Source organism: Eutrigla gurnardus (genome assembly GCF_963514095.1).
Source record: "Eutrigla gurnardus genome assembly, chromosome: 3".
Lineage (NCBI taxonomy): Eukaryota > Metazoa > Chordata > Actinopteri > Perciformes > Triglidae > Eutrigla > Eutrigla gurnardus.
Genome location: NC_139917.1, coordinates 19,880,063 through 19,893,867, shown reverse-complemented (window position 1 = coordinate 19,893,867; position 13,805 = coordinate 19,880,063). Strand labels below are relative to the sequence as shown.

Genomic DNA, 13,805 nt, shown 5'->3' with positions numbered 1-13,805 from the left:
ACACTTCTCCAGCTCTGCTAATGAAACCTGGCAGCAAAATCTTGCCAAGCCAACAGTTGTTGGTGCTGACCTATGCACTCCCGTTTGAGCCTGAGTCCGTATCCACTCAGCGAGAGTCTAACTGAGCAAACCGGCATCTAAGCCTTTGAAAGCACAGGGAGTGTGTTTCCTCTGTGCCTCTTTTCCTGATTTACAATACATATTAAGATGATGTATGATCTGTGGAATGGTACACATATTAGTGTGTGTGTGTATATATAGAAGTCCCATATAGATGGAGGTGCTCAGATGTTGTAGCCAAAGGGCACATTCTCTATGGAGCAAACACAGTCCCATTGCTAATGCAGCCCATGTTGGGGCACATCTGTTAGTGCCTTTACAGACGTGCGTATGTCCGTATGCATACATTGTCATACGCATATATGGACAGTGTGCAATTTGTGTGTATTTTTCTTATTTGCATGGATGTGCTCTTGGGACTTCTAAATCTGTGCACGATTCTGCGCACATGCAAATCCGTCGAGGCATATGTGTCTCTCTCCATGTCGGTGACTTCACAGTCAACATGGAATCCTATCCAGAGGGTGTCTGAAGTTTAATCATTTCAAAGAGGTGCCATCCATCTAAAAGTGGGCCTGCTGACATGTGTCTCCACTCACGCAGCTAATGACTTAATCACTACACTTGTCATCTGTGGGCCTTTTGCGGTTTGGTGCTAAACTGCCTTCTTTTCATGTTGTTCACGTTGGCTGGGAAAGCACAACTAACAGCCAACAGAACAATTCACAGCTCAGTAAGTTTGTACTCTGTCAGGAATAGATGAGGAGGACACTGGGCTACATGATGTAACGTCTAAGAATAGGTTTTGGCGTTACATAACAGCAATTTAAGAAAGCATCACTAATTTTAAACAACTAGGTTCTCATTAAGAATTAATTCTCTGAATGCAAGACACAGGATGATACGTTTTAGGATGTAGGGGGAACATACGCACTGTAGACCTCACGCCTCCAAGAGGGGTAACAGACAAAATAATTGTGAAGATAATTAAATATGAAACACTGATTGCTTTTTTTATTATTTACAATGAGCTCATTTGTATTTTGTCATTGTCCACGTAACCTCCTCCATGCAAATCTGCTGCCAGTGCAAAGCATCCTTAGCCACAACAGTCAATATACTATCTCTGAGAGATAATTGGATAATAAAGTATGCATAGATAATTACATTTTAATGTTGGTCTATGTAAAGTAACCACACACACACACACACACACACACACGGATGTCCCTTTTGTTTTTGTAATTTGGGTGAACTGACCCTTTAAACTCTTCCAGCAGCCATGAGAAGCTGGCTACAGAGGAGGAGAGTAAATTACCACACAGTTCTTAGAAAGCTTAAGCTCATTACAACTCTCTCAGTTAAAAACTACATAAAACCCAATCCATTCGGATGTGGGACATTCATTTCCTGATAAAGCCGTAATCCTAAAAATCCTCCGTGATGCACTGAAGGTGAACCTGACTCCTCCCCGTTGACTGTCTGGGAGCTACTTAATGTACTTCTCCAGACTCCGTCAAAATCTGCTGCATCTGCAAAGCTGCCATAAGCCATTACACCAAAGTGTTTGCCCATATTAAAGAGGTGGCTTCCTGAATAATTGATTCCTTCACAACGTGTAAGCCAGTCAGCAAGCAGCTCACCCTGAATGAGTGCAGGCTGTGACACCCTTAATGTGCTATTCTGATATGGGCCTGCCGTGATAATGAGGGTGCTGTACTTACCTGATTGACCTGATGTAACATTTTCCTGAACATTGTAATGCATATTTCTTGTACCATTAACTTCATATCACGTTTCCATAATGGAGTAGTTGTGCTGGAGCTCAGTTAAGTAGCTTTGTTTCCACATGCTTAGATGGCGGTACAGACACTTTTAAGAAAGTGAGGCCTAGATTTACTAACAAATTTGCGCCCACTTGAAGCACAATCCTTTTGCAACCAGTGTATTAAAACATGGAATGGTATTTACAAACAGGGTGCACTTGGGTAAAAGCACAGATTGTGTGCCACATGAACGGAAAGAGGCAGGTTGCGCTTTCAATGTGCACTCGTGGGAGGATTGTGGGGAAAGTGGGAGTTCCCTGTAAAAAGGTGGATAAGCGTTAACGCCGCCTAATTATATATTCCACGGTATTTACAAAAACTGCCAGTGAGAGCGCGCCTTTATTCGGTGGGGGAAATTCTCCAACTCTTAAAAGCAGGTCTAAACCAGGAAGCGCCACAAGAATCATACTTTTCAATTATGCGAACCAGAAATCATTGTTACAGATTAAGCAGCCATTCAATAATTACTTATTGCATGGCTGCTGGACTTGATCCACATTGTTATATTGAAATTGATTGAAAATAAAAATGGAGAAGAGAAATAATCCATGCAGACTGGAACACTCTTTATGTGTTCTTTATTAAAAAAAAATTGTGAATGGTTTATCTGAGACCGTTTGCTCAAGTATCTTTCTTTTCCTGAGAATACGAGTAGTCGCAGATATGGATGTCTCAGGTCTGGATGTCTTAGGTCTGGATGTCTCAGGTCTGGATGTCTCAGGTCTAGGTGGCGCGGGCGTGGACATGGGCTTTTTTGCGTTTTATTTTTGTTGTTGCAAGATCCGTGTTAGATGCATGCGGGCCCATTCATTGCTATTTTAGAGGTGAGCCAATTACGCTGGAGGGCGGTGTATGCGCTGTTTGCCCGGTGGCTGTCAGGTTTGATAAATATGACGGAAAATGAGGGAGTACAGCGTGGGCTGTGTGCGAACTCGCAATAACAAACGCAACGCAAACTGCGGCGGTCTTAGTAAATCTACCCCTGAGGCGTCTGCACTGATTTTGAGGCTGCTAAGCCTGAACAAATAAGACAAAAAGCATGTAATTCTCAAAGCACCTGCAAAGATTGAAATGCACCCCTGACTGCCAAGAAAATAGCCTCTCAGTGCTCCTATGCAATTTGCTATTATTTAAATAAGGCTGCCTACTATGTATATCTTTGGCCCTAAATTGGCCTATTTCTATGCTAATGAGCCTCATTGAAAAAACAGTCCATTTCACAAAGATTAGCACTAATATACAGGCAGTTACAGCGATATTATTAGTGTCTTCAGAGAGTTGGTGGTAACTGGAGCGTATTTATACGGGAACTTTTTAGTGAGCATGGCATATTGAATCCCAAATACGGTTTCCCTCTGTCATGTTTATATTCCTTGCCTGCAGTGTTGAGGGATGCCGCTGCACCTCGTCAGTGGGGACCTGTAACTCGCAGTGAGAACATTCCACTTTGCTCTTTCTCTCTGCCATTGTTCTGCAGCTTATACTGACTTCCTTGGACATGGGGGTTTAGGCTCTTTTACGCTCTTTTTCACTGCATCATTTGTGTCATCATCAAGTGCATAGGCCTGTTTAAGTCACGTTTTTTGTTTGAAAAGGTAAAGATTAGGAAGTCAACAAACGTGTGGGTCCAATACTTGCTTAATTAGCTACCTATCACTTATCATTCATTCATTTGGATATAAGATATACATTTGGAGTAATCAATCTACACATGTATGCTTTATTGTGATGGAACAGAACAAAACAGGCATAAGAAAAGCAAATAATGCAAAATATAAAGGCTATTAAGTGGGTGGTGTTGAGAGAATGGCTTTGAAAACGAAATTTGCTGTCTCAAAAATGTTTTATCCTCTTTCGCCTGGTACTGACAATATATATTTAGCATGCTATTATTAAGTATCATAATAGAATAAATAATGTATTTTTTGACACAACCTAATGATACTACCTTTTTTATTTTATAGGAAAGGACACATCAGGATTGTATGTAATATTGTCCAGTGTAGCTCTATGCCTTCAAAAGCAGTTGGATGTGAACACTTTTTGACAATGAATGAATGAATGACAGAGCCCACAGGACTTGCCAAAAATACACCAAATGACCATTTTAACACAGTGATGACAAAAAGAGCTTGGAGAGGAGACATACCAGCTGCAGCCAGGCATTCGTGATCATCACCTGGTTCTTTTCATCCTGAAGGGAAGCAGGAGGAGAAAGAGAGAGGATAATCAGCAGGGAGTCCAGATAGACAGATAGTGCAGGTAATTATTCTGCTGAAAATATAAAAAATAAAAAACACATGTCTGGTAAACATGGGGATTATGAGACAGATCGGCAATAAAGTCAAACTGCAGCCCAGGAGACACAGAGCTGACACGCTCTCTGAATGACAATGATGCACTCAGCTTTTTTTACGACACTCTCGTGATGTGAGGAAACAGTAGGTTTGCCTTTTTAAACAAATAATAAATAATAAGAAAATGGAAAAAACATAAAGACAGACATAAAATGGGGCAATCTGCAATTTTCGCAGGAAATTGACAGTGATACTGAGCAGAAAGGATGCGGCTCTACAAACAGATGAGTTTACAGCAATTTCTATCTACGTCATGAAAACAAAAAGAAAGCGACTCAGCAGCTCCAGCTGCATTTTATAATTCACAGGGGTGAGTTCCTGGTCAAATGACCAGAGAGGGGGAAAAGGGGGGAAATATGAAGGTAAGCCTGGGAAAAAGTAAAGAGGGGAATCAAGAGTGACAGAGAGAGAATCAGAACAGACAGAGGCTGAGATCATGAGTCAGAGAAGAGAAAAAAATAGAAAGAGGGCAGAAGTAGAGCCACAAGGAAGAGGACCAAAAAAACCAAAACAAAGTCTGAGGGGGGAATGCGCTTCTTTAGTCTGTTTTGCACAATCCTACATGACAGCGACAAGTTTTGCTCTTTGTTGCACACTGGCACGCTGCGTGTCTGACATATTATCACCCTCTTACTCCTGAGAAAATGTGCAAAATGCCCAACAGCATCTTATGTTTTTCTGTTTCTTCACGGATGAGGCCTTTTTATTTTCATAGAATCACTTGAGTGATTTATCACGTTATCTTCCACCCATGACTCGAACTGGAATAACACTGCAAGTTCAACCCTTTGAAAACTTTCCCTGTACGCGACTGGTAAAATTAAATCATGAAATCAATTTTGCTCACTTTATTTCTTTCTATCCGTCGTCCCACCACACCTAATCTACTGTATAGATTTCTCTCTTATCACACAGTTTCATATTGTTTTCGCTTGTTCCAACCAGCTTTTCTTCCCTCTCGGGCCACAATTTCAGGTGAAACCTGTAAAATTAACTTGTTCTCATGTGAGACAATCACAGACGAGTGTGCTCAGATTGAATCTTGACTGTGCGCAAGGTACTTGAATAACATGGTTTCATAGTCTTTAACTGAGGAGCAATGCTTCTCAGAATTTCTAGCAGTAATGTAAAGTATTTGCATTTGTTTAATTATTTAATGGTGTAAATCCATACATACAGCATGTCCAGATGATGTCATTACATTAGATTATAGTGCATATGCCTTTCTTGAACAACTGCACACATTTCTTTAGACTCCGTGTCCCAGAGTGTTCATCTTATTTTTTCCAGACTCCTCCATCATTTCTATAGTTTCAAACGGTGTTACTTCACTCATTTTAGAGCTATAATATAATACATTGCTAAAGATTAAACCAATGGTTCCCAACATTTTTGCCTTGTAACCCTTGACGGAAAGAAAAGGTTGGGGCTTGTCACATTTCAGATGTGATCAAGAAGTTCCACCAAAATGTGAAATGTCCCCAAACGGCTTCATTAAAGTAAATGATTGTGGCCCAAAGAAGTCTGCCTTTGCAGGTGCATTGCTACATCTGTTAGCATGCTATCGCTACCACCAGTGGAACAGCGCGAAATCCATTGCAACATGTGAATCATGCTGCCCTCCTGCTTGCACCATACAAACAAATCAAGGCCCCACTCCTAACATTGCTGGTGCTAGCCAAAAACTTCACATGGTACCTTTAAATTCTAGAGACTTCAATGCCTTATAGCTCCAGATATATTTGGAGCCGCATTTTAGGAATTGGGGAAGTTAAGGTGAAGTCATTATTGGTCAAATCAGCCTAACTTTCTCTCATCAATGACAAGCAAAGGACACTTGCTGCTCTTACTTCTTACTTCCACAGAAAATCGATCCTTGACACAATTGCCGCTCCTCTTTCTCCCTCTCATCCCCGCCTCCTCACCTCCTCCCTAAATCCCCCCACGCTCCCATCTTATCTCCCCCTGTCCTTTCTGGTCCGTCTTTTAAACAGCCTCCTTCTCCCGCTGCTGAAATAGAACAGCCTCCCATTGTGTGCTTCACAAAGCAACATCTTTTTTTCCCCTTTTGTTGGTGCATGTGTTTGCGCGATCAGGCTTGCAATCATGGAGATTTGGCTTTGGATTCAAGGTTGCTGTGTTTTCGCTCTATTTTTGCCTGACCTCTCTTTTGTGGTGTTTTGTGGTGTTTTGTGGGATTTGGCTCAGCTGCAATAGGCTGTCTCAGCCCTGTCAAACCCACTCTAATCTCCAGATAAATCTGCTCTGATTGGTTTTAAACAGCCTGGCAACGGGTTCATAGACACTTGCATTCAATGAAAGCTCTTTAACTGTGTTTTATTGTATGTTATCTGACATCATATTGCCGAGCACAAAAACATGTTATCATATATATGAATTGGTACGTTGCTGTAAATCCTACGTATAGGCTATTGATCCATGAAATGGCTTTCCAACTGTATTTTAGGCCCATCAGGGGACAATCGAACTAAGAAGATCAGAGGATCAGTGTTTGAAACATGCTCAATCGGCAAACAGCAAAGAAAAGAAATCCTGCATTATATCTCACAATCTTCTTTTGTGCTTACTACACTATAGGCTTCACTTTATATTGTCATCATTTTCCTGAAAACAAATCTTTAACATGGCACGGTGACATGGAGGATGAACAGGATGCCCCCGTGTTTTAATGGTTCAACGAGTGCGGTTGAATTTCTGCTGCACCACAACAGAGAGCGGATGCAACGCAGCCCGGTTCAGCAAGCGCACAATGAGAAATGTCTCTCCGCGTTTACTTTCTGTCTCAGGTTTGATAGAATCAAGTGTGAACACAAGCAGGAAACTGCTGGCTATGTTGTGCAAGGCAGCATTTATTAAGAGGAATGCTTCTGTGTGGATCTTTGTCAGGAGCACACGATGATCACCATGCCAACATTTCTTTTCTATGGATTTATTTCTCTTGAGGAGTTGGTGTAATTTTAACATTATCACCACTTGTACTCTATTCTTGGAACCCTTGATCCCACTGGATGTAAAACTTAAATTAATTGCAATTGGATTTGTAAATTAGTTTCCATAGCAATAGCTGACAAAGGTGACCAAGGACGCTGACCTTTCGGTCCGACCAAGGACCGATTCTGCAGAATGTCTATTAAGGCTTGAGGCATCATTTTGCGATTCAATATTTTTTTGTTGTTGCTGTTGGAATAAGTGCTTTCAGATCCAACCAATCATGTACGGAGTCTTTTTTATTTATTTATACAACTCTCCTGTTTACATTGTATTCAGGGTCTAAAGTTAGGCGTAATTAAGACATTTGAGTCACAGGAGTGAGCGGTACCTGTTCACTAGCAGCTGCCTGTCTGCTATAACGCACTTTTAATTCACTTTGCTATATCAGTCCTGTGAATATGATACTTTTGTATTATTTGATTGGATTATTAATACCAATTTTTCTATCTATAAGTGGCCTTTTAGCTTTGCATTTGGCTTTGGTGGAGCTAATTTAAACTATTTTATATACTATTGGGAGAGTTTAATCCACAATAATTATCAAAATGTTAGTGCATCATATTGTGTAGGCTTATGTCAAATCTTAAATTATGAAGAAACAGCTGTCAAATAAATTAAGTAAAAAGTGCACTATTTCAAACACAATTGTGGTGGTGTAGAATGTAATCATAAGTACAGTATTTGAGTACTTAAATATACTTTACTGAATCTTGGTTTCTTTGTAAACTTCATGGTGGCCCTTCCAATACTGGTTGGGGATCAGTCCTGTTCTCGTCTGTCAGTGTGTGTGTGTGTGTGTGTGTGTGTGTGTGTGTGTGTGTGTGTGTGTGTGTGTGTGTGTGTGTGTGTATCTATCATTATTCATGGTGCTGAACCCAGTCTGCGCGCATCGACCTGCCCCAGTTGCCTGGTTAGGGAGTTACCCAGGAGCAGATGGAGGAATCAAAGGCCACATCACACACACACACACACACACACACACACACACACACACACACAAATACACACACACACACACACATACACACACATACATTATTTACCAACTGCCCTGTGAGCATTAATTCATATGGTCTTGGCAGCTTATCCATTATGTAGCAAGTTAGCAAACAATGTAGCTAACAACAATACATATGTCCATCATATAAATACAACATATATTTAACAAATGTGTATTTGTCTTCGCTGTCTGTAGATGTATGGCTCATGTCTGAGGTTGCTTTCGGGAACAAAACAGATCTGTTCAACTTTATTATTTAGAGCTATTCAAACAAAAGCAATTGCGCCTCTAAAAGAGTACTAAAGGGTCTCATCACGTCGTTACAGAAAAATGCCATGTGTTCTCTCTGGAGATTGCCTCACTTCCTGACTCTGTGTCTCCGGTCCGTCGTTTGCAAGCTCTAAGAACACATTAAAATGTTGTTTCATATGTACCATCTGCACTCATATTAATAATAGAATGGGAATCCTATATTACAGCCAGGCGTATATGGCTCCTACCACCATGTAGTTATCATGAGAAGACATACACGTCTTGTGACAGGGCTGGCTCAGGGATGTGACGGCGCGTCGGCTTGGGTTTTTTGGATGAGTGCTCCGGCTGCGTGTTGGGGCTAACAGGCAAGCGGTTATGTGTGGGTTGAGGAGAGGTTAGATGCATGTGATGGGAAACAGGAGGAAATGCACAATAAAGCGGAGGGAGAAACACTAAGGGAACAAAATCTCAAAATGAGATGTGACAGAAACTACCCAAACCACAGAAGTGTCGATTCAAGAGCCCAAGATTTGGCACGGAAAACAAGTGACTAGCAACAGAGAAATGGAGAATAGAGGGCGCATTGAGCTAAACAATGTTGATGTGTGTTTCAGGGTATGTTTAGTGCCACCAGAAATCTTTCACAGGGGTATCCAGATGAGGCCACAGACAATCTTGGGGTGACACACCAAAACGAATTTCAGGAATTCTATTATGCTGTTGTAATAGATAGGCTAGTTAATCTATGTCAGTCAATCTTCTCTGGCTTTAAAACTAGTCGGTGATGAAGGTGTGATACCTGGAAGGCATCAAAGACAGACTGAAGACGATTAAGGCCCTGGGGTGGAGTGGACCCTTGGGCATATACAATGGTATCATCAGCAAATACATTGACATTGAACTATCTATTGGGAAGAATTTAGTTATTTTGTAAAAGTTTACAGCAGTGGACCATGGATAGACCACTGCAGCAACCCGTTTCTGATGGCGTGACTTTGGGAGACTGGGATTAAGTTTGGTTCCATCCAGACCTATAGACTATAGTTTGTGGACTAGGATTTCATCATCCACTGTATCAAATGCTTTTGTGAGGTCAATTCGGTTTTTTTCTGTTTTGGCTGGATGAATAACTTCTTAGTCTAAAGGTATGTTAAGGCAGAAAGTGAAGCAAATATTTACCTTTCATCATTCTCAAGAATTTGACTGCTGAACCATTTATGCAGTTATCGTTGATTCACCCAAATAACCAACATGATAGTTTTGGTTACAGGGATGTTGCTGGGCAACAAGCAGAGACTCCTGGGAGTGATTGCAAAAGACCAAGATATATTCCAACTCTTCAGTCTTTCTGCTAAGCTAAGCTAACTAGCTGCTGTTGAAACCTTATATGCAAGTGCTATAGATTTTCTAATCCAACTCTTTGCCGAAAGGAAAATAAGCATGGTTCCCAAAATGTTGAACTCGGAAACATGAAAATTGTTGTGAACAGAATGGAAAAAAGCTCAAAGAGTGAGTGGCAGCTCAGTAGAAAATGGGGCAAAAACGAGCGAGGGCATATCTCAGCACCACGATTACATTTTCTCGTCGAATAAAAAAAAAGGACCGAGGGCCTGTGGTTCCACGATTTGAAAACGGATCAAGGGGAGAAACAAAGAACTTGCTCTTTTGAAGAGGAATAGTCTCAGTTGGTTGGGTGCAGCAGTTTTAAGTTCAGAGGAAGATGAGTGTGTGTGGTGAACAGCACCAGCATGCACCGCAGTCACTGTGGATGAATCTGATGGAATGCCTTTAACACAGAAAACAGCCAAAAAAACATCCAGTATGCAAAATGTTCAATTTAGCTCTGACTCCCTGTGTGGATTTCAAGGTGATTTCCAAACACATCCTTTTTCCCTGTCTGTCTTTAAACATACCTTAGCATTGACAAAACAAACACACACACACACACACACACACACACACACAAATACAGGCACACCCACCCACCACGTCAATGATTTGCAGCAGTGTGAGGCCAAGTTCCACAACAATGGGTGCAGAGTCGTTTTGGACGGGTCTTTCCAGACGATTGTAGTTTACCATCAGGTCGTGGTACAGCTTCCTCTGGTACGCACCGCCATGACAACCTGGAGCCAAAATAGAATAGGCAATGAAAACGGCAGAAATATCACAGTGAAAAAGCATCAGTGAGAAGGATGAAAGAGACGAAGGAGATAAAGGATAGAAGTTGTTGTGGGTGGTACAAGAGCAGAATCATTGAGAGTGATATTGCAGGAATAAAAGGGAAGAGTAACAGGTGATGGAGGAAAAATGACATTGAATCCTACTCTTTTCGTCTTTAACAGAGACTCAGTCAACCCAGTAGTTTAATAAAACATACTCAAAATATTCTCCCACACGTATTGATGCCTGTAATCTAATCAACTCTATTGCAATTATTTCCAACATTGTTCATGCGGCTCCAAATCGCTCAAGAAAACCTGATTAAGTCACGATATGCTGAACATAATGAACGCATTATCAACTCATTGATTTATAAGTGTGTTGACTGTGCTTTCTATTTGTCTCCATTAGGCCTCATCAAGAGGTTTACATTGAACAAAAAGGCGTCCATTGTCAACATGAAGGAATATTACAGCGCAGTCTCTGATGCAAAAGAAAACCCGGTCAGTCGTAAAGGTAGTATGTTTTCCCTTTGGTATGACACTGATGGCCTTGTTTCCCTTTCAACAATTCATCTTTAAAACGAGTCAAATTTGAGTTTAGGACTGGATCTTTACATGGAAGACTGCTGTGCATTTCCCATTTACAACCTTAGTCTACCTGAACCTGACCCAAGCCAATGGACAGTCAAGATGTGAACAGACTAACGACCTGACCACCTGTCACCTTACATCTTACATTTACAGGTAGAAACTCTTTGTTTAACTCAGAAGGACAGACGTCCCCTCACCTTATCCACAAACATGTCAATATGCTTTGATAATTTCAGCTCCCCCTTAATGGGCATTCTTCACCTTTAACTTTAATAATTTAGTCACCCGACATTCACATGCATTATCTAAACAGTAAATGAATGGTTAATAACCCATTCAAATGTCATTTTGGTAGTGTTTATTAATATATTTATCAATCATTAGTCCCCTGTGGAGGCTGGTCTGTTAACAGATAACGAATGACCATATAGTAAAACGCAGCTGTAAAATCTCCTCATGGGAGAATACAATATTTACACCATTAAACACAGGCGTCTGCCTACAGCTGCGGGATAAAACACTGTGTGTTTGATACTGCTTCCAAATAGGCATGAATAATTTGAAAGGTGCCATAATCACATATAAAATCCGAGCACATTGGCTTGAAGTTACCGATCCACACCAACTGAAACATGGGAGGAACAGCTTCTTCTCTCACATCGAGGTGGCCACGGGCACATTTACAAAAACTTCCAGACTCCCTAATCCCTCGGTGTCTGATCTCAGCCACAACTGAAAAGGTCTCAGCTTGCATCTCCCCAGTGATCCTTGTCCAAATTAGATCTCGTCTCGATATGGTCTAGCAATTACCGAGTGACAGCCAAGACGCAAGCGAGTGCACCCACAGTGACTGAGTGGATGACTAATTAACTAATGAGGCAAAAATAAACAAAGATGGCTCTCTGCGTTTGTGTTTGTGTGTGAGGGTGTTGGCGAGTGTCAGATGGGGCACCCCTAAACTTTGGCGTGACGGGGGAATCTGCATAATGGATGAGAATGGCAGTCAGGAAGTGTTGAGAGTCGACGGAGCAAAGCGAACCAGGCCAAAACAAGCTGAGCGGTCGGACTTAACAGTGAAGAGCCCTGTCAAAAGAGCCACCATGCTTACGTGCACCCATCTACAGAGGATAACGGAGATAGATCTCCATAAATGTGTTTGGGCAAGTTTTAATTGTTATTTCATGTGTGCAGGTATTGGCCGTGATTCATGCTGTCCAGAGACGAAGACAAGCATTTATGGGAACATCTGAGAAGACGCCGATGGAGGAAATAGGTGATCAGTCATGTGAGTCACATTTTTACGATGACAGAATTTATTTGACAAAAGTGTTTCCATAATCAAATTAGAACATCGTTTTTTTTCCCTCTCTCTCTGCAATGTAAGAAGTTGTATTTCTATTTCCATACAGCTTTTCTAATGCAATCCTTCAAAATGAATAATACTCCACACACATGAATAATAAAGGCAGCGTCAATCACTAAAGCACTTTGTGGTTGAAAGGTGTCAGTAAACGGGCCTTGCCTCGTTAGTTTTATACACTCCATGCTGTTGCATGATGTAGCGTGTTTTTAGCATGTGGATGAAAGACAATTAAATGATTAATTGAAATGAATGACTAATAGAAAAGGTACATTGTAAGGGATACAAAAAATACCTCGGTGTACTGTACTTGGCTGACAGTGTGACCCGTCATGATAAAGGAGGCCACAAGGGTTTTAAGGAAAACCGGATTACTGTCTCATTATGTAGTGTAGCCCCGAGGGCAGACGTGTAGTGTGGAGAATGTCAACAGGAAAAAAGTCACTCTATCTGCCCTGTTCCTCTCCTGCTTTCATACCGTCTCACCTCGGAGTCTTTTATATGCGTACAAATGCGAGTGTGGAAGTGCAGCATCAAGTGGATCAATCAATACACAAAATTCTCCACTCTTACTCGGTTTATGGATTTTCACATTTCATAATATACTCACTTTTCCAGCTCTTCTGGATGTCATCATTATTCATCTTGTTTCCTACCTCTTTAGACAGTTTCTTGTGCTGCTGTCCCTTCTGGGGATTTTAACAATCTTGTGGTTGGCAAGAGCATCTGTTTAACCAGGGCTGTGCTGAAAATCAACATAATGCTCACAGCACCCAGCAAAAAAAAAATAATAATAATTAAAAATTAAAAAATCTTGAATACAACACCCAATTCTAGTTCAGGTGATACATCTTATTAGATTGGTTAATCTAACAATAATTCTCTATCATATTTTTTCATTTTAATAATTTCATCTATAATCGCAAGAAAACAGTAAAAAAAAAAAACACCAGTGTCTTAGAGCCTATATTTTTTTGGCATCAAATGTGCAGATATCCAGCAGATATTCAATTTACTAAAAATGTAGGACAAAGAAAGCAGCAGAAACAAGACTGTAACTTTCAAATGCTTGCTGTTTTTGTTTGAAAAATCCCAGTGGTTAATCGAATATATGTCGTTACAAATCAATGTTCTCTCTAATAAGTTAATCAACTAAGCTATACTGCAATGTAGTAAACA

General features: G+C 40.8%; 1 protein-coding gene across 1 annotated transcript in view; it reads right to left on the bottom strand.

Annotated features, from left to right (window-relative positions):
* The window catches only part of chrna8 (cholinergic receptor, nicotinic, alpha 8), a 33,646-nt gene that overhangs the window by 14,916 nt on the left and 4,925 nt on the right, over positions 1-13,805 (bottom strand). The window contains exons 2-3 of the mRNA XM_084006356.1: positions 10,497-10,636; positions 4,036-4,080 (exon numbers count right to left, since the gene is read on the bottom strand). Of these exons, the coding sequence (XP_083862482.1) occupies positions 4,036-4,080; positions 10,497-10,636 (185 nt within the window). The remainder of the gene's footprint in view (positions 1-4,035; positions 4,081-10,496; positions 10,637-13,805) is intronic.